The sequence below is a fragment of the Amblyomma maculatum genome, chromosome 9, assembly GCF_055883805.1.
Source record: "Amblyomma maculatum isolate TAMU_Amacu chromosome 9, ASM5588380v1, whole genome shotgun sequence".
Taxonomy (NCBI): Eukaryota; Metazoa; Arthropoda; class Arachnida; order Ixodida; family Ixodidae; genus Amblyomma; species Amblyomma maculatum.
Window position 1 is genome coordinate 128,550,434 of NC_139352.1, and position 27,861 is coordinate 128,578,294.

At 46.5% G+C, this 27,861-nt stretch overlaps 1 protein-coding gene across 5 annotated transcripts in view; it reads right to left on the bottom strand.

Moving 5' to 3' along the window:
- LOC146180365 (uncharacterized) overlaps positions 1–27,861 on the bottom strand; it is a 451,687-nt gene that overhangs the window by 80,664 nt on the left and 343,162 nt on the right. The window contains exon 1 of one of the 5 annotated variants that reach the window (XM_084579563.1): positions 24,119–24,264. The exons of the other annotated variants lie outside the window; for them this stretch is intronic. Coding sequence (XP_084435689.1) covers positions 24,119–24,133 — 15 coding nt within the window. The 5' untranslated portion in view covers positions 24,134–24,264. Of the gene's footprint in view, positions 1–24,118; positions 24,265–27,861 lie in introns of those variants that run through there. 5 annotated transcript variants of the gene reach the window in all.

A 27,861-nucleotide genomic window follows, 5' to 3' on the forward strand; every position in this document is an offset into this window, starting at 1 on the left:
GAAAACTGGAGCAACCGTTTCCGTAAACATCATCTTTCTGTTTCCGGGCCGTTTCCCTCGAAATATGCGCACAACGTTTTCATTCCTGTTGTGTGCGCATGCGTGCGATGTTCTATATTTACTTTACGGAGTTTATCAATGAGATATTAACAGCATAGCCTCTTCTGGCTGCGCTGTTAATTTTTCATTGATCATTGCTAATATTTCATAATTGTAACGGTAATATCTCATGATTGTAAATTAAATTTACGGCTTTTTTTTTACTTTCGAATGAAGAATGGCTAGATTGCTAATTTTGCATTGATGGACAGCATAAAAAAATACCTGGAAACATAGAACTTCAGGCGCCCAGGCAGCACAAACCATCGGCACATTATTGACGCTACATTGTCAACGCGCTGGTTCTACGTTGGGCCAGACATTGCCAACAAAACACCAAAGTAGGGCCAATGGTTTGTGCTGGCTGGGCAAGGTCTCTGCGGAGGCCTTCTATGTATCTGCGGAGTGCGCTGAAGCACTAACGCTCTATAAATTTGACTACTTAGTTCAAGTAATCATTAATTCGCCGACCGCATCACCTCGCAACCGACCAAGTTATTGACTGAGCTATCGTCTGTCCGTGACTCGACAGAGAGAAAAGCACTGTCAACGGCTAATGTCAAGCGCGGCCGTTGTTCTCTGCGAACTTTCGCCTGTGACGTCACGCATGCCTAGAGTCACATAACCGCTCCCCCTCATTAATTATTGATTTCTCTCATTCAGCAGATTATAACAAGACTGCAACTTTTTCTTTTCTTTTCCCATGTCTCGCTACGCTAAGAGCAGCCCCGACCTGTCCCATCATCGCGGACATTACTCGAGCCAGCTAAGCACTGAACTAAGCATATATCTTTTTCGTGGTTTATTTCCACACCTTAACTGACTTCCGTTATAATATTTTCTTCTGCTTGCTCACAGTATCGCACTGTGGTACGAGGCGATACAATACGTAGCAATTTTAAAAATAAACGCGTCATCTCAGGAACTGAAAGTTGGCGTAAGTCCCAGCGTTTTCGCCAAAGAAAAAAAAAAAAAGAAACCTAATAATAAGGTTAAAAGAATTATGACGACGAAGGGGGCCGCTTCGCGCATCCCACATAAACTCGGGTATAGGTGCTCGCACAGAAGAGCGAAGTACGAAAACCAAGGCACCTTCAAACAAACGAGACGGACGCGTTTTACGCTCGTTTTACAAGCCGAAGCTTACGTGTACGGCTCGACTATTATGCGTCTGAGATCATAAACCGTTCAAAACGAGGCCCTCAACGCGATGGCTCAAAAAATTTAACATGTTCCGCAGTAGATGGAAAAAACGACGTATAAATGGCCTTATGAATAAAGAGAGAAACAAATACAAATGGATTCGAAGACAATAAATAAATATAAATGGGTATGAACTACCCGCAACAGACGGTATGGTCGCTAGTTCGTTCACTAAATGTCTGTTTTCGCTCAACATGTCCAACAGCGTATAGTAAGCGGCGGCAGGGGAACGTGTTCCCGAAAACCGTAAAACGCGCCGTCGTCGTCTCCCTAGACGTCTTCGTCGCAAGGCGCTGCGAGCAGTAAAACGGATTACGAGGAGATAAATCGAGCGAGGGGAGACGATCGGCCCAGAAGGGAATATATACATAAACTGCGACCACGTAAGGCCCGCTTTATACGGCCCCGCCGGCTTCTGCCGTATGGGAAGAAGAAAGCTGTCGTCGGAAGCGCGCACTAAACCGAGGAACAGGGGGACGATCGAGTTTGTGCATGCCCTTTTTTATTATTTTCGCAGTTGTCGATAACAGTTGTACATCCATTCACACGTGTGCGCGCACCATGCACACACCAACTCAAGCATGATGAGAGATACAGTCATATTCGTGCTATGTTGTACCGTCTCTGCCAAAGCTAAACAGGCTGCGCGTTCCGCTCCTATCCACCCCTTCTCAACAAGTTTATTCTTCAGAAATCCATGTTCGCTTCAGAATACAAGCGAGAAGCAGCTGGTTTCTTTTGGCAAAGACGGTACACTCGTCAAGCCCCGCTTTGCATTATAATGTGCAAGACTCTATTAGGGCTTAAAAATAATAGTAATTCAGTCTGACTATACTCATTACCAGGTGGTTGAATTTTCAGAAAGTGTGAAGAAATGAGGGGCGCTGGCGCTGCGGAAAGCATCGATTAGTTTCTTTTCCTAAATGTCACTTCCCAGGGGCCAGAAAAAGAACTAACTTTCTAGCAGGTAACCGACTAATAATTTGTTTTTTTCATTTATAAATATACATTCTTCCACGTACAACTGAAACGCAGATCAAAGCAGGAACAACTGAAGCTATGGCTACAACAATGTTTCCTTTTTGGTTGCTGCGAAAGTTCATGAGAAGTGAGAACATAAGCGCAATTCGATTAACGCTGAAACAGCAAACGCTTGATCATTTGCCAATAATATATTGAGAGCAAAAGTTTATGCGCACGCAGACAATGTAAGAGGAAAACCGCACGGATCTTATCAAAGAAGGCGTGAGAGAAATGTTTGCTCAGCCTGATAAAGAATATGCCGTTGACACAGTTACAACTTATTATTTTCTTTTTTTGCATAATAGGCTTCTAGAGTTTTACGAACCATCTGCTGTCTGCCTCCCTCCCTCCTCTTTCCACATTTTCCTCTCAATTCCCGTAACGGCAATTGGAAAGTTGATTTTTCAGACAGTTAAAATGCAAGCGGTGAAATTTGTTTCGTTACATATGCGTCTAGTGTGGAAGTCCTCTCAGTAAGTGTATTGATTTTGCTGGCTACAGATATATTGCCTGATAGGCTTTCCCTTAATTGCTTGCGAGTACTTTGGCAAGCCTTCCTAAAACAGGGACCAGTTTGCATAACCGTGCTCGACCTGTAAGTTGTAGGCTAGCTTAATCACTTAGGGAGGCGCTGGTTCTGCCCGTCTTCCGAAGAAAAATGAAAAAGCCGCTCCGGCGCTACCGTTGATTTTAAACCTACTTCTTGGTTGCAAACTGTTAAAGAACTACTATAAGCCGGTTCCAAAGGCACTGCTTGGAAAAGATGGAAATGGGGAAGCGAAAGAAAAGTGGTAAGATAAAAAAGAAAACCGCAATACATTTATTACCAGCCTGGTGGGCTTGACGTGTTTTCCAACGCGTTTCTTGGGGCCCGAAGACCGGCTGGGCGGCGCGAGCCTTAATCCAGGCGGCGACGCCACGCAGGATTGGGTAAAGCGCCGCCCGCTCTTTAAACAAGAAATAAAAAACCGGAACGGCGAGAAATCCACTCCGTTCCACTGCGGATTAAAGGGATTAGAGCGCGCGCCAGCGCAAAGGGGCCGCAAGCACCGCCTCAGGGGAAGGCCCCCCGGTCTTTTCCCTACGCAAATCCCTATTGGGAGCGCAAGCTTGGAAAAAGGGGACTCTGCACTCCGGCTCGCATTAATGCTGTGCAGTGCAGTACAACTTTCAACTCATGCCAGCTAATTCAAAAATGGTTGGGCAGGGATTCACGAGATTTTTATGCCCGTCTGGCCTCCGGCTTATGCCGAAAATAAATTCCAGCTCAAATTCTTTGATAGTCGCCACAAAACTGGGAGCTAAAACAAATACTGAGAGGAGAGAAGGCAATGAACTCGATGACAATATATATATATATATATATATATATATATATATACTCCAAATTAGTTTCCAATACGTACCAACTAATAAAATCCTTGCTTATTTGCATACCAGTAACGCCCCTAAAGGTGGTTATTTCCCCTCAGACACACGTAAAGGGACCATGGTAACCATCAGGAAATTACTATGGGACCTAAAGTCCAGCCGAACGATGCATGCGATGCAGTAACAAAGCGCAGGCCGATAGAAGCTATATTTGTCAGAGGCAATAGCACTTTGTATGCTGTCTATTGCCGTGGCTGTTTGTGGAGACGAGATAAGAGAGAGGCCGCCCTCCGCGCTACGCCGGTGGCTCTCCCGCTCTTCCATGGGAAGAAGGTCACGGCTAGCCACAAGCGATAACGTGTCTACAGAAACTATTAAGCAGTCTAGGGACAATCTAGTAACTGCGTAAGGGATTTCGAAAGGGAGTTGCGCATTTCACGTTGGCTACAGCGCCTACAGCAGTGCGCGGTTTTAGAGAGTGTGAAGCCACATGTAGTTCCTTCTCGAAAGAAATAGGGGAAAAAAGGAAGTGCTGCAAGGAGACACGCTTTTCCTTTCTCCCTTTCTTTTTCACTTGTCAGGCCAAGGAGTTGGGCGCGGGAAGCTATCCCTGGAAATGGATATCCCTCACAGAAAACAAGATAACTGACGTCACAAGTCGGCGTGTCCTTCGAAAAGCCGCAAGTCGGCATATATCGCAGCATAAAATACAGCCATTTAGGAAGGGGGGGAGGGGCGCGAGAAAAGTTTTAAGTGTAGCTGGCGAAAAATTAGCCTTGCAAATCCTGGCAGGCTTCCCGCACCCCAACGAGGCACGGCGCGCGGATTACAATAAACCTAGAAGAGGAACGTAATTTCACTATGCCCGGCAATTTTTTCTTTATTCTCTCTACTATTCTGTCGCTCTTCGTTCCAGTTAGTTCTTTCACTTGTGTGCACACCAGGGAACAGGAAGCGTTATTTTGAAAGAACATCGGGCGCGCCTCTATGTGTAACATCCGTGCGGTAGCGAAGATATACATACTCTCGCAAAAACAAAAGTGCAGGCGCGTGAACAGAGAAGCACTCTTATATTTTGTATAAGAGGGCGAACACGAGCTGGTTGGTAAATGACCACGAATGGAAAGAAACAGCTCTACTAAGACAAACAGGAGAGCAGACAAACACGCGCGCTGACTAGCAACCAAATGGTTTATTGCTAAAAGTGAGGCTGCATATAAAGAAAAACAGGACGAGAAAATAAAAAGCAAATCTCACAAGCACACACGTGATTGGAAACCCATCAACACAGATCAAGATACGCGCATTCTTTTGCAACGAGAGCTATCGACGGGCTGCTGATGCACAAGTGACCTAGCTTTTTTATACTGTGGACCTCGGAAATGAGCCTCGTGGTCTCGTCGTTATACCGGGTGATGATAACGGTCCTAATGAAATCAGCTTCACGATCTTCACATTGTGCACAATGCATGACCACGGGGTTTCTACGTGACCTGTTCTCTATATCCTTCGCATGTTCCCGTAATCTTTTCTTGCAATTTTGCAATCGATTTAAATGGAGCCAAACATATTCTGAAATCTTTCAGCAGAAGCCACCCCAAAGTAATCGGAGTCAGCAACGATCACGGATGGTATTGATGAAACATGAATCAAAATTTGACAGAGACGCTTAGCACTATAAGAATGCGAAAGTATTATACTCCCGGGGAAATGTTTTCGGTGTCTGTATTCCACGTAGACTGTCAATGTCTTGAAGACGTAGCGCAAGAAATACGGAGACAACACAGATGTTTCAATGTCTCAAGAAACTGCTACCAACTAGCCCAAACCAAACACCTGTTGCATCAGACTGTCAATGCCTCGAGCGGCGTTTAGGCGCCGTATTCGTGGAAACCTCTTCTTGAAAGCATGCAGATGGAGGCAGATTTGTTCTTGGCAGATGCATGTCGCCAGCCATAGCCTCCAAATTGATTACCATATGTGTGCGATATGTAACGGAAAATCGTGTCTCCGGGAACTATGTATCACAACGCCAACAATTTGATACCAATGCCATAGAAAACTGGAGTTAGATGGAGATTGGCCTGTGGCAAGTGTATACTGCACACGAAAGACGTGTGCAGGATTGTCAGAATTAGCTTTGGCCTTGGTCGCGGGCCGGGTCTGTATGCTTCCGAGTGATGCGTCTCACACGAGAGCTCGACGACGCCATCAATTTTTCGCGCTGTGCGACTGCTGATGACGTATTTTGCCATCGTCCTCTCGAGCACGAACGCCGAATGTCACCGACTTTTCTCACAATGGGATACATAATGATTTCGCGATAATATCTCACTGCATAGAGGCTATGAATTGCGGTCAACCCAGTGAGTGCACTCAACCACAGCTAAGATAGCAATCGCAGCTAAGGCGATATGAATCATTATGCTAAGAAATCCCGCATGCTGAATACGCCTACGTCGACGTCTCGTGGCTATACTGCTAAATTACAACCGGGCGATATTTTTTCCGGGTATGACATTTTTACCGCAACCAGCGCGATACATCAGTGATGCTGGAGATGTCTCCTCGTGAGACTGCACTGTATATTCTGTTTCGCTTTAAGAAAATGCGCTCAACTGTCTCATCTCATTTGACACAACGTGCATAAGAGTGCGCTGCGCATATTTCTTCTAGGCGAGTGTTCTACACTGCATCCTGATCAAGCTTCAAAGAATAACAAACTCCTCTACCCCTTTATAACCTTAAACAGCGTGGCGGTACGGTCGCACTATCAAGGGGCAGGCAGCCAGGCAGCTTTTTTCTGGGAGGCAAAGTATCGTGCGCACCACCCACGCAAGCAGGAAGAAAGAGTCAGAAAGGCCGCGCATTTTCTACACGCAGAAAGGAAGAGGGACGTCGGCGAGGTACGCAACACGAAAAAGCCATTTCCGACAGCATGATATACGTTTTGGTGCGAAGGCGGCGGCAGCAACGATGCGCTCGCTCGGACGTCACCCGGAATGCCACTGTTTACACTGCAGCGTGACGTCCACACCCTTCTCCGCTTAGCCCGTATACGTATCCTCGTTTCCTCCTTTTCTTCCCTGAAAGTGCCCCACGTCCTAAGTCACTCTGTCCCTATTCTGGCTTGTCTCGTGTTTTCATTTCTCCTGACACCGAGCTTTATTCTCTGCAGTCTAAAAGAAGAAACTTGTTTCCTTCCGTGCTGCCTTTTGAGAGAGTCCGGTACGACCGTTAGGCTGCCTGATGGTCCGTCGCACGCGCTCCTCCTTTCCGCTTTCGGAGGAGGAAGAACTTCTTAATGAAGCAGTATGCCTAAAGACACCGTCGAGACACATAGACAGGCCATACAGGCAGGCACTGATTCTAGCACAGTCGCACTAAGTTAGGCTTTCCAGAAACACTGGGAAGAGAAGTGATTGATGAGTTCATTCAGAGTATTTTCACGTTATGTGTCGCTGCCGCTGCTGTCTGGCTGAAACTAGCCGTGCACTCCCCCTTGGCAAACCGAGAAGCGGAGAGCCGTGTGACACCGGCGTAACACAAGCGCCAACGACTTCAGGCAGCGCGAGAGAAAAACAAAATAGAGAGGGAGCGGGAGAATAATAAAGCCAGCGAAACTGACGGGAATCCAGTGTGTTTAGCCGGGGCACCGACAACTGGCGACCACACTGCAGGATCTGACTGTTGTCCCCTCTTCAGCCATGCTTGCGTGTGTTCTAAAAACTTGCACAACGCATTTGAATGTTGTCTTCGTGATGTGTTCGCTTGTGTGTGTACACGGAGATTGAAAGTCGTCAAGCTCTAAATACAAAAATAAAACAACTAAGAGGCTTATAGGAAGTTGAGATGGGAGGTGACATCGGGGTAGTGATTGACAGGTACGGTATACCTAAAGGGACGAGTCGGGTAGAAAAAGCAGACTCTTCGAGAACAGAAAATCACAGCCGATAAGACTTTCCTGGAGTTGGCGGCAAGGCAAACAATCTCATGTCAAATTTCACACCATCTTTTGTTTCTGGAACATTTCCTTACCTCCAGTTTGCGACCCTCGCTTCGTTATCAATTTCCCTCTACCTTCTTTTCTTCATGTCTTCTAATTCGATCATTTCTTCCAGCCCCCTTTGTCACTTTCTTATATTTCTTTCCTTTCTAGTTTATTTCCCGTCCCTATTGATTGTTTTATCTTGTATCCTTTAAAATATTCTTTCCTCACATGTGTTTAACTTTACGATTTGCTCTTTTCTTTCCCTTTTGTTCTTGCGGCATAGTATGTTTTTCTTTCCCCCTATTTCTCCTGCAACTCTAGAAATAGGGGGAAAGAAAAACATACTATGCCGCAACTTTTCCACTACCTGTGGGAATGTCCTTCCCCCCAGGCAGTGCCCCCCATCCCCCATCCCACCTTTTCTTCCTGGGAGGCTGCTTTGCGGACAGCTCAACCCGCCGGTCAGAAATGGCTGGTCGATCGGGCTCTATGTGAAGCAAAAGCCCGTGGACTCCTGGACTAGTAGGGGACCACCCTGGAAGACTTTTTTTTTTTATTAAATAAAGTTGTTTCCATCCATCCATCCTGCAACTATAATGTCGAACTCTGAATCTCGCTCATCCTGCTTCCTCCTCTAGTTCTATCATGGCCAACATTACGCGACAAGCTGGGCAAAGAAGAAAGAAAGGAGAGAAAACAGGGTCGAAAAGGCATAACTCGCCTCGCTAGCTCCCGGCGGCGTCGCGAAAGTGAGGGAGTCAACGCACTCTTCGTGACATTCGATCGCCCATTTGCCTTGCGCGCGAAAGTAGGCGTGGCCCTCTGCAAAGCAGGGGTTCGAGGAACAAAATATAATAAAAATGCTACCCACGCATTCGTGACCGGCCGTCAGAGAGTGAAAAAGCGTGTTCGCGGAGACGCTTTATGTATGTGTCTATATTAATGGCGCGAAATAAGGCCGTTGTTTCCGGGAAAACGCAATGCACGAACGCTGTCCAATACGCCGACGACCGCTTATGCTCTCTTCGCGCTAAAGGGTGCGATGAACTCTGCAGTCTCACTAGGTGGTGTGTTGTTTTTCTCCTTTGCTTCGTATTAACAGTGTACATAACTCACACGATACATTGGTAACGTGTGCTACGCTATAGAATGCAGACGTCTTAACAATTTTCAGCTCTCTTTTTGGAAAAGAGAGATCACATCACGCTGGGGAAAGGAGCAAAAACGCAAAAAGCAAAAAAAAAAAATACTGCAGAGTCGGTTACACTTTCAGCTTCCAAACGCAATGCGCGCTAAATAAGAGGTCAAGAAAAAAGTTGCAACATATTCCAGCACACACCTCCTCTAAAGACGAACAACCATTTCGTGGGATTCATCCCCAAATTTGATGGTCGGAGGACCCTTTTGTAAACAAAAAGTTCAAAAAGAAACCGACCGACGACTTTTGAGTTCCCCGAAGATGCTTGCGCATCTTCTTTGCAGTTTAACAAGAAAAAAAAAAAAAAAACGAACGTCAGTGAATTTTTCTAGAAAAAGAGTATTTCCAAGCATTGAGGTGTAGGTGTGTGCAGGGTTATACAATATAACTGCGGCTGCTCCAAGTGCGCCGGAAGCAGCACCTACACGCCGGTCGAAGTGCTGCAGTGCGGCGAAGGGACATTGATATAGGATAATGCCTCCTTTTCACCGACCCCCGCTAGAGGTACTTTGGCACTGGCGTCCTTTTCAGCTCGGGCTTTGAAGCGAAAGCCAATGTCCGCTACTCATCGGAGCATTAGCGCGAATGGCAGCGCTTTTACACACCGCTCCGTTCCACGCCAAAGCACTGCCATTGGTCTCTCGGTCCTGAGAGCCTCGTTTTGGTCAAGGAAATCAAAGAGCGCCTTCGGCGAAGGCAGGTTACTGCCATTTTCCACGGGAGAAATTCCTATATCACACATTTCACTTTCCACCAAGAACTCATTTAAGCTAATTAGATGTGTAATGCCAATACACAAAATCCAGACTGAACTTTCGCCCTTTCCGCAGTGAAAGCTGAGTGCGGAAATTTACCCAGGGTAACTTTAGCGTAGAAACAGAAGGATTCAGGGGAAAAAAAACAGCAATAAAATGATAGCAGCTCTCTTACCTGCGGCCATTAAGCAACGCAAAATTAAACAAACAAAAGTAACACCAGTGTCTCATCCTTCAAACATCATTTGTCTTATAGGCGCACTCGCCTGAAACATACCGATCATGATTTTTATTCTTCACCTAACCTGTCATTTCCTCCTGTCGATCACCTCTTTGATTTCCTCTCCACCTTCCTCACTCTATTTCCGCCGCCACTGTTCATGTGCTTCTTTCGATTACATAGTAGATTCCGGGGCTGGAAAACATATTTTACTTCCGTTTTTGTTTATTTGAATAAAACCACTTACTGTATATGCACACGGGCGAACGCGTCGGACGACTCCGTGCTACAAGGGTGCCATCGTGCAACCGGTGCGGTATGAGAGATGTTTCGAAGGAACCACGGGTGTTAATATTAATGGTTAATTAGACCACGAAACTTCTGTGCGTATCTTGCCTTTTATTTTGCTTTCATTCCGAACTAAAGAAAGGACACTAAAAGGACGCGCAAAAGCTAAAATAAACGGCGCAGTTGTCCGAACTCTCCTCAATGAAATGTTCTAGCAACTCCAGTAGAGAATATGTCTCTCCTGTTCTGCCTTCTCGTTGATTCCATTTGGTTCGTGCCAAAAAAGGCAGTTCAAGCGAATATTATCGCCGTTGTGGGGTGCTTCGGGTAGTTTCGGCCGCCTGGCGTTCTTTGGCGTGCATCAACATAGCACGGTACACGGACGCCTTGCATTTCGTCTCCATCGAAACGCGGCTGTCACGGCCGGGATCGAACCCCGGTTAGTAGACGAGCGTCCTAACCCCTGAGCCGATACGAAATGGCTGTTTGGCTTCTTGATTTGAAGAGAGAGGTTTTTTCGCCCTGTTATTGAGCTTATTCAGCGTACAACTTGGTGAGACATTCTAGAGCTGAACGTTTAGCAATGTTTACCGTGTCAAACTGCTCATCACACTGGCCGCACGAGTATTCGGAAAAAATTAAGCGAAACTTTTTATACGCAATTCCACTTCAGTAAACGTCATAACCTTAGATTCAAAGCAGAACGGAGCATTTAGTCTTCAAAATGATTTCCAAGCACGATAAGAAAAATGTGACAAAAAAAAAAGCAGCCAATATTGGCACGCTCACCTGCGGCCAACACTTCCTTATTCCTCAGGCGTGGGACACGTCGAGAACAACAGTACGGGTTCCGTAACAAATGGCGACATCCAATAAGCGTTACCAAAGTCGTGGAAAAAAAAAAAAAAGAAAGCAGCACAGCAACAAGAACGAAAAAGCGGCGAGATCAATCACCCTCCTTGAATCAAGCCTCCTTGGAAGGGCACATTCCCAAGCCTGGAAGAATGAGCTGTGAAACCAAACGCCGAATAAGACACTGTGCCACGCGGCAGCCGACCGTGCCACCAGAGGCGCAGTTTCGCCTCGCCATCTTCATTAGGATCCAGATGGAAAAGCATCGAAAAAAGAAGACTGGCCGACACCGGCGCGAAACAGGTCGACGACAACAGGAGCTAATATAACCACACCCTTGTCCAGTCCCTTCTCCCATCTGTTCCCTTCCTCTATGGGGAGAGAGACAAACAGGCAGGAAGAAAGAAGAGGGGAACACGAAAAGAGAGGCGGAAGGCAGCGACGACGAGCCATCGGCCCGGCCGGAAGTGAACGACTGAGACGAGACGACTCTTTCCCCATCGTTCGCTTTAATGCGCTCTTTCTTTCTTTTTTGTGTCTTCCTTTTCACCGCATCCAGGCCTCCTTTTAGGATTCTATCCCGAAGTTCCGAGCAACGAGAGGAACAACGTGCCTCCAGCCTTCCCTACATCCTCCCCAAACTTTCCTCCTGAACCCAGTCTTACATAGGATTTCGTTTGACTGGTTCAGACTTCAGAGACACAAGAGAGGAAACCCCCTTCCCTGTCTTCTATTACCCTCTCTCCTTCCCTTTCCCAACATCCCCCTTTAAGACTGGTGCTTCTTTTTGGACCGTCACTACCCTGTTTCCCCTCCTTCTCTGTCTGGGGCCTGCCTTTCTGCAGAGTCGTTTAGCATGTTCTATCATCATTACGGCGTCCCATCCAGTCAGCCATTTAGAGGCGACGCCCTCCTCCTCCGTATCCGTCGTTTCCCCACTTCCCCTCTCAATCCCCCCAAAAAAAAGCACTCAGCGGTTCTAGCTTTCCGAAAGCCCCCAGGCTTTTCCCTTATTTCTTCCCTTTTTCAATCCTCCCTCCTTCTGTCATCTGTGCATGCTCTCGCTATTTCTTTCCTGTTTTATCGTCACCATTCCTCTCAAGCTCCGAGGCCTTTCTTCCTTTAGTTCCCTTTTTTTTTTCCTGCAGTCTCACGTCGGCTATCCCACTTTTGGAATGAACGAGGAAAGGCACGCGGTGTGACAAGGAGCCGATGTCTTTATTTGGCGCACACGTTTTCCGGCTATTCTGTCCCAGTGTGGTGTGCGCCGTAAATACGGGCGAATTTCCTTCCGACAAGCTGTCGACGACGCCGATTCAAAGCTGTTTCTGGAAGGGACGCTGCTGTCTTCCTCGTTCGACTGCGCGCAGTTTTATTGAGCTCTATCATACATCTAGATTTGGCTAGCCGCCAGTTCTGCGTCCATTCTCCAGAAAGCGCAACCTTCCATAATAGGCTTGACACAATTTGCAGCTTTCGAACGCCAATTTATAGCGACGGCGCTATTTCTCGTAGCAAATTAATGAATAGTCTGGGTTTTTTGCTACTTCTTCCAGGTAGGTATCAAGATGTCCACACATAAATTTGGATAATGTCGAGACGAGAGATCATTTATTCTGCGCCTTCCTTGCGTCACTATTCAGTATTCAATAACGTGAAAGCCCATTTATTTGCAATACAGTTAAACAAAGGCACATCAAGATTTATGTCTAACGAAGAGAGTATGCAAAAGGTAAACAAAGAAATAAGATTTAAGGCTAGACATTTAGCGTAGAGCAATCGCGAAAGCATACTATGCCTTTCCGACTCCATTTACACAGCACTGAATAGCACGTTAAGAGACCTTGCTGATATGATATCCCAGTCCGTCGTGCCTCCCGCCATTCTCCTGCAGAAGGAAAGGGAATGCTTCTGTTTCTCCACATCGCCACTTGTCAGCTGCGGCAGGTGGCTTTTGCCACTGACACTTGGCTGCCCTTCGAAATAGGAGCACTGCTCGCCCGGTCGACGAACACCTCGCCTATTTTTCGTGCTGCAATTTGTTACAAGCGAGATAATATCCTATTAATGGACCAGGAGACGTACTCGAACGTTGATGCGCCAAAATCATGGCCACAAACTTTGGAATGTATACACTTGTTGCATGCGCTTGCTGCAAACGTCCTACACAAAAACGCGGCCAGCATAAAATTGGCGTCCGTGTGCTGTGCGATGTCAGCTCACGTTAAAGATCCCCAGGTGGTCGAAATTACGCCGTAGCCCTCCACTACGGCTCCTCTTTCTTCCTTTCCACTTTCACTCCCACCTTCCTCCCTTCCCTTAGGGCGCGCGGTTCAGGTGTCCACAGACACAAGTGTGACAGATACTGCGCCTTTCCCTTCCTGTGAACCAAGTATTGATATTGTTATTATTATTATTATTATTATTATTATTATTATTATTATTATTATTATTATTATTATTATTATTATTATTATTACTATTATTATTATTATTATTATTATTATTATTATTATTATTATTATTATTATTATTATTATTATTATTATTATTATTATTATTATTATTATTAAAATTGGCGACGTGTGACTCTTCTAAAGCCGGATATACAGGGCCAGACGCTCTGCTGGATGATCGGCCTGAAGTAACAGCCGAAGAGCTAACGCGCACGGTCCGCTCGCGCCACAGCCAAGGAGAAACTGGAAGAGCCAACAAAGCAACTGTTACACCCTTTCCTCCTCTCAAGCGGTAAAACAGCGGCAGAAACGACGAAACCAAGCTGCTGCTTGAACCTCTTGCTTCTTTTTTTTTTTTTTTAAATAGCTTCGAAGAGAAAGCGAACAATTAGGAATAAGACGCGATCGCCGCTGGATCCATGCAGCGCACCTGCAGTCAAGGCCAAACGCTCGCCATGATGATGAAAACATTCTTCATTGAACTTGACCTTGACAGACGTGAGCAGTAGGGATTTCCGCTCTAAAACAAATATCCAATTGGCAGCTTAAACCTCTGCAGACCCGTCTGCGAGTGTTCGATAAAGAACCCCAGGTTGCCAAACTTTCCAGAACACCTACTACGGCGTCTCTCACGGCCTGAGTAACTTTAGGATGGTAATCCCTGTAAACCAAACCAAAGCCCATTTTCTGCTCAAAATTTTCATGAAATTAGTGATAAGAAAGTGCTGCGTCTGGCTTGTTAATTGCTTATCTTTTTTTATTAGATTTCTCTGCCGGCCATTTCATTGCGGTGTGCCGAAGGTTTTTCTTACACCTCTGATCCGCCAACTTTCCCTCCGTGTTTTCTCGGGGCCGCTTCGATGACGGACGACAAAGTATGTTCTTATCGCTGCGTTCTCTTATTTTTCTCCCTGGGCTCTTTCGATCGATGTCATTGGATGGACTTCAGTCGTGCGACGGCTCCGGTGCTCGGTATAACGCATTACGCAGTAGGAAGTGGCAGCATCTACCGCATGCCCTTAATGTGTACAAGGTCCTTGGCAATTAATTATCAGCTGCCCGTAGCAACGACAGATTCAATTATAAATAATCTGAGTGCATTTAATAATCTACGCCAGTATTCCACGGCAAACTACCACTGAAGCACATGTTTTGCATCCAGACGAACTACTGCGTTCTTCCATACGACTGAGAAGGACGCACAGTAATGCATCAAAGATACACCGTACATACGAAAGAGCTAATGTTAGCCATACAAATGCATGTGCAACCAACACAAGCTTCCGCCACAAAGGAATTCAAGAGTCAAAGCTGATCCTGCATAATGGACACGCATAAAGCAAACACTGCCCCGCAGTGCCTCGTTATTCATTCGCTTGTAGCGACACCAACCCCCTACGGAGGAAACGAACCCTAAATCCTCTTTACCCCTTCTTTCCCGTTAGTTATGCTAGCTTCCTGATGTCCGCCAGAAGGCTCTCGCTGATGTCTCGTCCGTCCACGCCTCTCCAGCATCTGCTTCCAAATCCTCGGCTTCCACTCCGGACAACGGGTGTGCCCCGAAGGCTCCAAATCGCGCTGAGTCGCTCTGGTCATCTCCCATAATCCGGCTTTAGTGTCCCTTCAGCCCGCAGGTTATGCGACACTCGTGGGAAGGTACAAAGCCCGTCTACTCGGACGCGGAAACGACCGCTGCCATGAAAACAGTAATGCATGTGCGCGAGACAAAACTGGCCTGCCCTGTTTGGTCGGGACTAGGAAACGACATGAAAATATAAAAATGTGTGATCGCTGGTCAGGTTAGTAGCCATAGCAACACTTGGTACACTGAGACTGTTCCCCACACATGTTGCCCAAGGCGAGATGAAAAAAAATATATATATATATCTCTCGAAGCCGGCTTCTTAGGGGATATTGAAAAACAGCCTTTTTCTATCCATCGATCCTTTTTCACTGCCTGAGGGGACAATCTCCCTAAACCTGCTACCTCACCACCGACAAACAAAATGGATGTGTTCTCCTCTTGGCGTTCTTTCGTTTTTCACGTGTTCTCTGCATCATATGAGAAATACAGAGCGTTATAAAATATAAGCAACACGTTGAACGCCGGAAAACTATACAAAGACAACAACTCGACCAATGAACGGAATAACCGAGAAAAATCGAGAAGAAACGTCACAAGGGCCACTTTAGTCACTAAACCAGGCGCGTGCTAAAGGAAACGAACCGCACAGTACAGACGAGCCGTGAAAGAAAAAAAAAAACAGTCCCCACTGAAATTTCTTTTCCATCTTTCATTTTGTCACGCTCACTTTGTTAATACATTATTTTTGTTTTCGGTCCAACGCGCAGAGAGAGGCGCGGTGCGGCTTAGCCCAGCATTTATCGTCGCTCTTTACCTCGAACGAAAAAAAAAAAAAAAAAAAAAACCTCACGTCCGCTCGAAACAGCGAGCAGGAAACAAGATAGTACCGCCGATGCCCGGAGCAAACGACAAAAGAAACAGCAAGTCGTGGCTTCACTGGACGGATCACGCCACTTAATCTCCCTTCTTCCTGCGCTGCACTCTGCCGATAAGCGCAGTGAGGTTCCTTCTTGGGATTGCAATGCAAACCCATCCCTTCTAAGACGGAGCGAAGTGCAGCAGGAATAAAGAAACCTTTTCACGCTTTGTCCGGAAGTAATTGCAAGAACAACGTGGGGTTTCCTCTCCGTCTGTCAATTTTACTCGCATTCGCCTGCCTTTAAAGAAGCACCAGCAAAGAGGAAAGGTGAGTTCCTGAGTTCTCGACAAGCCAAAGGAAATAGAGCGGAAAATAAAGAAGAAAAAAAAAAAAGACACGCTATCATCGACAGAAATAAGCGCTCTCTTCTTTAACCGAGCCGCCAGATCACTACTTGGAAGTGCGAGTTTCTGGTCCTTAATCACTGACTTCAAAACCTCAAATGACATGCTCCATTTTCGTTTCTTGAGATGTGACAGGAAGAAAGGGGGGTATAGGGGACCAAGTCCTAGACATGCACCATACGCAAAATGACACGGGTGACACACTGCGACGCAGCTCAGGTACTCAAATTAGAAGTTTCCCTCACTTCTGATAAGTGACTGTTCAGCCGTGCGCCCCTAGTTCGCGCATTTTCATACAACGTAAATGCAAAGGAAGAAAAATAGCGCGATTCTAGGCCGTTGCTTTTTGCTTAGTGAGTAAAAAGCTACACGGACCCAATTTTTTTTTAATACAGTCTAGTTTTACGTGTCATACGGTCGCAACAACTGTATCTCGAATATGAAAAAAGAAAAGAAGCAGGTAACAAGCAAAGGGACGACAGAAGAAACGAAAGAAGGAAAGAATGTAAGAAAGAGAAGGAAAGAAAGAATATTAAGTTACGGACTGATGAAGTGAAAAATAAAGAGAAAAACGGGAAAAGAAAAGAAGGAGGAAAAAAGGCAGGGAAAGAAAAGAAAGAAGAAATAAAAAAAGAGAAAAGAAGGATAGCAACAAGAAAGAAAAGGGAAGGAAAAGGAAGAAGAAAAAAGAAAACGACGGAGAAATAAGGGGAGGAGAAGAAAGAAAAAGAAGGAACGAAGGAAGGAAGAGAAAAGAACAAGAAAGAAAGAAAGAAAGAAAGAAAGAAAGAAAGAAAGAAAGAAAGAAAGAAAGAAAGAAAGAAAGAAAGAAAGAAAGAAAGAAAGCTAAAAAGAAAGCTACTTCAAGCAGGCTGGCTTTCCCGCATAAAGCCTTATTCCGAGGGGAAGTCTCTCCTACAAAGGCATGGGGACTTCACACTTGAAGGTAATAGCTTTCAGATTACCGCTCTCTTAGCCACTTATCCTTCCTTGCGCTCGACATGAGCATGTATTTTCGAAACAGTAAGCAATCACAAAATAAAAAAAAATCCCGGCCACTCACAGCGAAAAACAACTTGGCCCGACTGCCGGTCGCGAAAAGTGCGCTGTCGCTCGACCGGAAATAGGAAAACACGTAATCTATTTTTCAAAGACAGAATTGACGGAGCTCCGACGCGTTCCTACCACCCCACGAGTTCGTCGCACCCCTTTTCTCTGTCATAAGACTGACGTTGGAAGATGTAACTTTCGCAAGCGACCTTCCGAGACCGAAGAGACAAGCAAGTGCATTCGGAACACCGCCGCGAACAACATTTCCTTGCCTTAAGTAAGCCGAACATAGGATAAAAGGAAAGGAAGAACTCCTTCGCTCAGCAAATAAATGGTTGGGCCCCTCCTGCGGTGTGTCTCCCTAGAGAACCGCCATAAAATTGGTTTTCTCTCATCGCTGAAAAAAAAAAAAAAAAAAGAGCAAACCTGTACGATATTGACAAGACTAGGGAGGTAAGGAAACGGAGAAACAAAAAGGTGGGGAGGGGGCCAGTACTACTCCCCACTCTTCTGTCGCAGCAGCGCGAAGAGTTGACGAGTGCAACAAAATTGGGAAGATCGCGAAAGCTCCTCGCGAGAAACAAATCAACCGACGTGTTTTCCTAGAAAATGGGGACAAAGGGTTTGGGGAAGAAGCCCGCTCCTTGGGAAAAAGCTTCGGGCAGGGCTGCACACAATGAAAAGGATGAGGACTTATTTACGGCAAACAGAACTTGGCTCCAACAAATCTCGTCTCTCTCTTTGTCTCTTCCTCCCTCTCTAACCTCGCCCCGCCTCCCCCTCTCTCTTTCGCTCTTTCCCAGCAGCTTGCTCTTGGTACTCCCTAACCTCCTCCTACGTCCCAGCAGTCCACGCCCCAATCCGCAGCGTCACGTATTTCCTCGTCTCTTCGCAACGTACGGTTATAACAGAAGGCAGCACGCTACGAACTTGCCGCTACGTAACTTCTTTTTAGAGCGCAGCTCTTTGGCGCCCGTTCCTGCGTTTCGCGTCGTCGTCGGCGTCGTCATTGGCGTTGGCGTCGGCGTTGGCTGTCCCTGTAACCAGCTCCGCAGATGGGGCAGCGCGCTCTCCTTTTCCCCTCCTATTCCTCCGTGGCGGCGACCGCGCGTGTTCTCTGATCGCTGCGCGCGTCACCCCCCCCCCCCCCCCCCTCTTCCTGCGTAGCGGCGAGGGTGCTCTCTGGTTGCCGAAACGCGGGCTCGCTATCAGCGGATCATGGTGCGTGCATTACAAGCCGAAACGTAGAGTCACGTTCTCTTCAGTCGCTAGTGGCGTCAGCGGCATCAGTCAGTCGCTACTATCTGTTCGTCGCGCAACGTTCCTATGGAAGCCCGCGCGCTGTTTCCCGCAACCTCCAGATAACTTAATTGCTGTCTTCATTTCTCCGACCACAAAGCTTCTTTCATGAACGCCAAGAACTATTAGTGGATTGTTTCTTGAAGGAATACGTGTGAAAAATTAAAAAAAAAAAAGTTGTCTGTAATTGTACATACGTGTCTTGCTCGAAATATTTGCCTCAATCTATCGAAAAGGTGAAACAGCTGATGAGCTGCGCTCAAATTTCACATTGGGAAGCAACGTAATCGTCGGCAATATTTTTCTTAATTGCCAAATTTATTATCAGATTTTACACATAAAGAACATTACTTCATGGTCTGTGCTGGAGTGTTGCGACGCCTTGCGTGAGAGTGTTACCATGCTCCAGCTTGACCTAGAGATTGCTTTCGACAAGGTGCCGCACGATGTCTTGTTATCAGTTTTATAGTATGCAAATGTGAGCTCAGTTATTTTCAAAGGAGTCGCAATGGCGTACAGAGAGTGCACGACGCGCCTGATAGTAAATAAGAAGGTGGGTGAGCTCATCCAAGTGCAACGCTCTGTGCGTCAAGGCTGCCCCCCGTCGCCATTGCTTTTCTGCTTGTATATTGAACCTATTTTTTTGTCTAAGCATTGTCGAGAGCAGCAGTATCCGAGGTTTTCGTTTGCATGCAGCAGAGGTCAGCATACTTGCGTATGCCGATGACATTGCAATCTTCTGTGCCGACTACGAAAGCATTCGCCGTGTTGTCAAATTGGCGAAGGACCTTTGTTCTGTCAGTGGTAGTGCTGTGAACTGGGATAAGTGTCTGCGTTTCTGGGATGGAGAGTGGCCCACAACCCCTGCGAATTTCGTGAACATGCCTTGGGTAACAACTCCAGTGAAGTATTTAGGAGTGCCACTGGAAAACTACCGAGACAGTGAGTCATATTGGAACCAGCAGGTTTTAGAAGTACGTGAGAAGGCCGACAGACTAAAAGGATTCGGTTGGTCTATGTTTGCACGTGCTACAATTTGCAATTTATTCCTTGTTACCAAGATATGGTACGCGCTACAAGTACTGCATTGTTCTCGTGTGAATATGCAGAAATTCTACTGTGTGTTGGCCATTTTTTTTTCTTTTTTTTTTGTTTTGCTGTTGTTGCCTCGGCTTGACTCTATTCCGATACCTTTTAGCGCAGTTGTCATTGAGGACGTTGAACAAGGATTGAAATTTATGAAACAGTAGAGAGCTGGATTTATGAACTGCAAACTTATCGGAGCCCGAACTTAGGGGCGGCCAGACAAGGTTAAGGGAGAAAACTCCGTCTAGCAATTGAACCTCTGCTGGCTAGATCCCCCACCTTGTGGGACTTTTCCAACAGTCCCGGCAGTTTTACACTGAAGGGTGCGCAGTTACAAAGGGACCACTACATTTAATACCGTCAATAGGACAAACTTACAACAGGCGAACGGTTCCTTAAATTTCTCTCAAACGATGCTTAGTAAATTCAAACAAGGTAAATAGTCCTTCTGTAACCGCCATATGCAAACTGTCGCGTGCGGCAGTTTTCTCCTTCACACTTCCAGGCGGTCATAAGTGCCTGGAAATGTTTTCACAAAGCGAAAAAGAGCGCGAGTGGTCAGCGCAGTAGCGGGGAGCCGGAGAGAGGAGGCCTCTAGGCAAAGCCTTCTAGAACACTTGTTGTTTGTTGATGCTGTCAAAACGTATTGGCAGGCTAGTTGCTGAAGCACCGCGCAAACACAGAGAAACAGACAACGCTCTGTTTGTCGCATGTTTTGTCTAGTGAGTCAGTATTTGCGCTGTTTTTTACAAGTTGTAAATCCTGGAATCAGTGAGGCCCACATCCTGCCCGGCGGGCCGTATCGGGTGTCCGATGGGCGAGCTGCGCAGAGCTCGTGGCTCTTATGCTTCTTTTAATAAAAGAGTAATTACTCAGTGACGCCCACCGAAGCGCAGCCGTACGGCTACACAGGAAAGCTATACAGCTTTCTCAGAAACTTCGTAGTTAAAGAAAAATTCTCTTTTTCGGCGAAATCCTCTTTGGCTTGGTGCCTCTCTTTCGCTCGGCCACGTCGACGGGCTCTACTGCCGAACGGGCGCATATGGGATCTGTGGTCTACAAAGCGTGTTAGCATCGGCATCCGCTGCGAGGAAGTTACTGCGCGATACATTCCTACAATACCACAGCGCTAAGTACTGACTTTAACCAACGATTGGAGCGGCACTCGCTAAACTGAAGACACAGCGCAACTATATATATGTTGTGCACGGAGCGTGCGCACAAACCGAATATTGGGACGCACAATAGAGGATTTCTGAGATAACGCGAAGATTCTTTCGAAATCACAGCGGCGGTGTTGAAGGATGTCATAAAAATTGTAACAAATATAGGCTGCAATGGCAATATACAAAATCTACTAATTAGCTTATTTATTTTCGCAGCTACGCACTTGGACGTGTAGCAACAGCTACCGACAACAGGGCAAATGCAGGAATTACTAGATGTGGAAAAATGCAATTGTACTTGGTGCTAAATTTCGGCCGTTCAGACCCATCGGACACGCCCACGGCGGCTACAGAGTCCGAATGCCCACGCCCAGAAAGTGACGAGGCAAGGATTGAACGTGCTCCTTTGGGTCTTTCCCTCAAGCGAGTGGAAGCGAGGTAGACGAGGATAGTCTCGTTTTGCGACCCTTCCCCCACCGAAAAATTGGAAGCACCTGCACAACCTGAATTGCTCGCCCCAGTGCGAAAACGTATAATTGCAATTCCGCATGTCTAACAAAATTTAAATGCCCTGACGGTACAGTCCGCAAATTGTAACCAAGCCTATAATCACTCAGACATTAGATCAAATCAAAGACAATACTTCTTTCCAGTGAAGAAGCAGGAGGCTGAAGCAAGAAGTTAACAGATTTGAAGTCAACCATGGAATGAAGAATTCGTCCCACACGCTTTATGACCCCCACCAGTGCAGTAGGGTCGCGAATTATTTATCTCGAAAAACTCGCTATTCTCGACAATCGCTTGCTCTTCTCGGGAACAGCCAGTACAAATTGACCTCTGAATTTATGACATGGAGAAAAATGTGTTAGTTTTCGAACTGAAGCAGATCACGTGGCAGTACCCCCTTAACTACAGTCTGCCTATTCACCCCAGCGTTTATGAAACGCAAATCGGCTTCCAGAAGTTCTCGTTTGTTATGATGATGATGAAACACGCAGCACAATATAGGAGACACACATCCATGCGTGCGTGCGTGCGCGTGTGCGTGCGTGTGCGTGTGCGTGCGTGTGTGTGTGTGTGTGTGTGTGTGTGTGTGTGTGTGTGTGTGTGTGTGTGTGTGTGTGTGTGTGTGTGTGTGTGTGTGTGTGTGTGTGTGTGTGTGTGTGTGTGTGTGTGTGTGTGTGTGTGTGTGTGTGTGTGTGTGTGCGTGTGTGCGCGCGCGCGTGCGCGTACGCGCCTCTCATGTTTTGTCATCTATTTAGCTCTACTGTAATATTGTTCTCGTGGTGGTGGTGGTAAGTGGTTATTTATTGTATATACAGAAGGAAAGAAAAGATGTTTGCTAGCCCCGGTATCTGCTATCTGATATCTGAAGCACCTGAACTGGAGCGGCGGAAATAAAGGGATAGCGAGGAGAAGGTAGAGGAAATAAAAACAGGTGAGTGATAGGGAGAAAGAAAAGGGTAGGTAAAAATAAAAGAAATATATACACTATGGTACAGTACACAGTAGTTTGCTTGAGGCCCACCCGCAAATGTCTTAGGTCACTGATATTGTTCTCGTTTGTGTTGTTGATTTAGCGGGTAAACAGGATATTGTGTGGGTGTTTGTTCTCGCGCGCTTTTCCGGACGGCCTTTTTGGCCCCGCAGTGCCTTCTCTTTTTAGGCAGCCGCCATCGTTCCGGTGGCACTCTTTTTCTCCGGCCAAGTATATTCCAGCCACGTCGTAGTTCTGGAAGACTGCGTCTCGACCGCAGCGATCGGTGAGAGCTCGGGCAACATTAGCGGAGCATTAGGCGAGCGCACTGAAAACGCCGGGCGAACCCTCATAAGAGACCCATCAGCCGCGGCTCGCTAAAAACACTAAGCGACGCGTCGGGGTGAATATTCTCCAGCAGGCTTAATAGTCAAGTTCAAGAGAACCGAAATCCGCAAATGCATGCGTTTAGTCACAGCACGCGCACGCAGCCTCAAAACACAACACCGCGTGCTCGTGCTCGTTTAGCAAGCGGGAGTGTAATAGGTTGACCCAGAAGAGAACTAAACTAAGAGAAAAGCAAGACTAGGACTGCGTATCGCCGTTCTAATATTTCTTGCTTTTCTTTTTTTTTTTTTTTTTTTTTGCAAAGACGGAGGACCGCGGAAGCGGCGAGCTACTGATGAGAACCGAGTAGAGTCGCGACCAAAACAATTCCCCGAATCTGGCTGGGTGTTTTGCAGTCAACAGTTAAGCCCATGGATCGGCCGCATTGCTCATGACTTTCAGGAGGCACACAATTATTCTCCGAAAGAACGCTAAGCAGAAAAAAACGTTCACTGCCGACCTTCGGCGAGTTATATGACTCTTCTTCCCCGAATAACTGCCGATTCCAGTTACCCGTCGACCGACTGATGCGGTCGAACCAGACCACGCATTTTGGACGAGCGAATTTCCGCTCGAGGTTACAGTTGAACGGATGCCCATGATCTGTTATACATTTCTGGAAACACTACCTTCCCCCTATACAGTAATTTCCTTTTTTTCTTTTTTTTTTTGGCGCTGTGATCCCCCCGAATATATAGAGCCGGCGGCGAAGTCAGGAGTAGGAAAGTTTCGCATGTTTCGATTTAATCTATTTAGCGCATCTGGTGATCGAAGAAGACTGATGGAATGATAAAGAAGTGACTCCCTGAGCATGTATAAGATGCGGCGGCGGCCGAGCTAACAACCCGCCAGCATAGGGAATTATCCCTTTTCGTCGGCGATGGTTTAATTTGTGCACAACCACCTTTTTAAATTTCTACACTAGGATAGTCAGCGGTGCATATCAGGAAAGCGTCGCTAGTCACTACTGCGCATGCGTGGTAGTTTTGGCACCTTATTGCTCCGAGCCATAGAAGAAGGGAAGAGGAAGGAGGAGAAGGATGCCGGTCAAATGGAGCAAGAAGACGCGCCGAATCGCCTAGTACGCCATACGGTTTGCAGCCAGGGCATCGGCGACGAAAATATTCCAGACGGACTTTGTGAACGATCCGTTTAGTAGCTTTTACTACGCATATTCAGACTTGGCCAAGCTAAGCTGCATGAATATATATATATATATATATTTAGAAAGCTTCAATAGTCTTTTCTCGAGCCGCTACGAAAAGAATTGGCGCTAGCGTCTTAAAATGAAAGGCACCGGCCTCAGCGGAAGTTTCCTGCCCCTCTGCGAAGTGATGGGTGAGACTCACCGGAAACCAGAACATAGTTGCACAGGGCGCAGCTTCAGGGCCGATTACGTCCCCATCGCCGATAAGCAGTTACACCACACGCATATCCTCAGCGGTGGACTGCAAGCGTCCGAAGAGAACGCTGCCCGCGGACACGCAAGCACTTGCCGACGCATCTGTAAGTAGCGAGCCGCCCAGAACATGATGAGTCCATAACAAAGAGAGGAGATGCCAGCCCGCACCTTTACGGTGAAACATCACATCGAATACAGTTCACGTGAAACACAGCCCGGCAAGGCAAGAGGAATAAAGCTGTTGCCATAGACCGCCGTGCCATAGACAGTAAAAGAAGATGTTTTTGAATACTGTTCTCCTTTTGTGCTCGTTTATGTTACGGTCATCGCTGTGGTCATCCCATCGAAACGCAACGCTCGGGCAAGTCAAATACCCAAATGCCGCCCTTTGCACAAAGACCTTCTTTGTCTAGCGAAGAAAAAAAAAAAAAAAGCTTCGCGAGGATGTACTGGCCGGAGCTTGAAACTCGCTTCGCGAGAGCGGAGTGACGCACGCGCTGACCCAGAGCACATTGTTCCGGCACGATCGCTTATACTTCCATAATACTGCCTTGTGGAAAACTTTTTAACCGAAACGAAAAGAAATTTGCGCCCTCAAAACGCTCGAGTGGCGAGGTTGAAAAGATTACATGTTTGTAAAGGTATCGCCTTCTTTTACGCTTTCGTAACTTTGTTTTTCAATCTCTCAAAAGGCCTGTTTTGTGGCGAACCGCTGCCACGTTGTCCAGAGTTCCGCCTTACGCGTCACAATGCCCCCCATTGTCGACCAGCCCTCCTCCTCCTGGGAGTGGTGACTCCTTGCTTATTTCTTGACAAGAACCTCGTACACAGCGAAGCATCACGCCATTGTTCGCGACCGGCAGTGCGCAGTTCAAAGCGCGCAATTTGTTGTTGCCGGTGATGCGCGGTCTTGGTACTGGCCGATCCACAACGTCGGACAGGCCATATGACGACCCCGCACAGCAGCAACAACTAGAAACAGCCAAGCGTAGTTTAAAGCTTCCCCATCAGAGTCGTTGTTCCTACCGTGACTGGGGAGCAAGTTTTGTGCGCATGCTTTTTGAAGGTTCATTCTGCAAGTCACTGACAATGCCAAAGCGTATCGTAAGCAGACTTAAAGCAGCAGCTTGATGACACCGCACGAAAGAACAGTCAGTTCCCGGTAGTAAAGTTCAGCGCACATCGCACAACCTATTTCAATGCTTGCTTGCGGGCAACCAGAGGGATGAGAAGGGGATGGCTGCTCCTGGCCCTACTGGGTCGGGAATGGTAGGCCACCACCGTTTGCGGAGGAGGCTCGCCTGCCACCGGCGAGTGTGCCTGTTGTAGGCTGTCAGTGCACCCGCCACCACTTCGGTGGCGGATGACGGCTCTTGCGACACGCGTCTCTCTCTCCCTCTTGTTCTTTTTCTTTATCTATTTTCTTCTCTGTACGCACGAGGCAGCGGAAGTGGTTCAGCTACAGGGAGTAGCACGCCCGCGCATTTTCTTTTCCTTCTTCCTACAGTCGCAACAACAACCATCGACGCAACATTACCTGAAGACCTTTCGTACAGTTAAGCACAACTGATGGGGAAACCGAAAAAACAAAAGCAGGAAAAAATTCAGAGGGTCTCTTATATGTAAGGTTGAAAGTTGGGCTAGTTCAATCTTATATCCATATTGAAGGTAGCGCAAAAAAAAAAAAAAAAAAAAAAAACGAGGATCAAAGAGGAGAGCTCTAACGAGGAGACAAAAAATGAAATTAATTTCGTACTCTCTTCTAACCCCGGCTGTATGAAGACTGTAGAGGTAATCCGAAAGGTACAATGTAGTAACCACAGGATGGTAAGGTCCCGAATTAATCTGGATTTGAAGAGGGACAGGAAAAGATTACTGAGGAAGAAGTCCACCAATGAATTAGCGGTAAGGGGAAAAATAATAGAATTCAGGCTCTCGCTGCAGAATAGATACTCAGTGCTAACCGAGGAAACCGACCTTCGTCTAGAAGCAATGAAGAATAATTTCAGAGATATCATTAGAATTGTCAGAGAGGATACCGGTAAACTGACTATGGAGACGAAAGATTTTATTAAAAAACGCCAAAGTATGAAAGCCTCCAACCCAACAGGCCGAATAGAACTTGCAGAGGTATCAAAGCAAATCAATAGGCGTAAGGCGGCCGACATAAGGAAGTGTAACATGGGAAAAATTGAGCATGCTCTAAAGAACGGACGTAAAAGCGGTGAGGAGGAAATCAGGGATAGGCAAAATTTAGATGTATGCACCTCAGGGACAAGGCGGGCAATGTCATTACTAACATGGACAAGATAATCAAGGCAGGCGAGGAGTTCTATACGGACGTACACCTCTACAGAAGCCACGGTAATCAGAACAAAAATTAAATTGGCTGTAATGAAGAGCAATCAGACGTTCCGCCAGTAACGAAGGACGAGGTTAAAGCCTTAGAAGCTATGAAGAGAGTGAAAGCAACTGGGGAGGATCAGGTAACTACAAATTTGCTGAAAGACGGAGGGGATATCGTGCTAGAAAACCTGGCCACCCTGAAAACGCAATGTCTGAAGACATCGAAAGTACCGGAATCATGGAAGAACGCCAACGTTATCTTAATTCGTAAGAAAGGGGACGCAAAGGACTTGAAAATTACAGGCCAATCAGCTTCCTATCAGTTACGTACAATGTATTCACCAATGTAATCGCTGATCAGGAAAACCTTAGACCATAATCAACAAAAGGATAAAGCAGGATTTCAAAAAGGGTACTATACCATCGATCATATCCACACTATAAAAAGGTGATAGAAAAGTGCTCTAAATATAACCAGCCCCAATACATAGAATTCACTGGCTACGAGAAAGCATTTGATTCGGTCGAAACATTGCGAGATCAGGGTGTAGGTGAGCCATATGTGAAAGTACTGGAAGATATCTATATATAGTGGCTGCACAGCAACCATAGTTCTGCATAAAGAAAGTGATAAAATTCCAATTAGGAAAGGTGTTAGGCAAGGAGCCCCGTGCTATTTACAGCTTGCTTAGAGAGTGTGGGAGCAGTTAGACATCAGAGTCGATGGAGAATATCTCAGTAATCTGCGATTCGCTGATGACATTGCCTTGTTCAGTAACTCAGGGGAGCAACTGCAAATAATGATAAATGATTTAGACAGGAGAAGCAGAAAGGTAGGCCTAAAGGTTAATATGCAGAAGACTAAGGTATAATAGTGAACACCCTGGGAAAGTGACAGCAGTTTAAAATAGGTAGCAAAGCGTTGGAAGTGGTAGGCGAATATGTCTATACTTAGAACCGGTAGTGACCACGAAAGGGAAATTAAGATTGGGGTGGAGCGCATTTGGAAGGTACTCATGCCTTATGACTAGCAGCTTACCGGTATCACTCAAGAGGAAATTGTACAGCAGTTGCATCTTACCGGTACTGACCAATGGTGTTGAAACAAGGAGGTTAAAGAAAAGGACAACGAAGAGGGCTATGAAACGAAAAATAATAAGGGTAACGTTAAGAGATAGGAAGTGTGCAGTGTGGACCAGAGAAATAAGTCAAGTTACTGACATTGTATTGGAAATCAAGAAGAACAAATGAGCAAGGGCAGGACATGTACGTAGTTCGAAGAGAGGATAACCGATGGTCTCCTTTAAGAGAAGGTAAGCGTAGCAGGGCGTGGTAGACAATTAG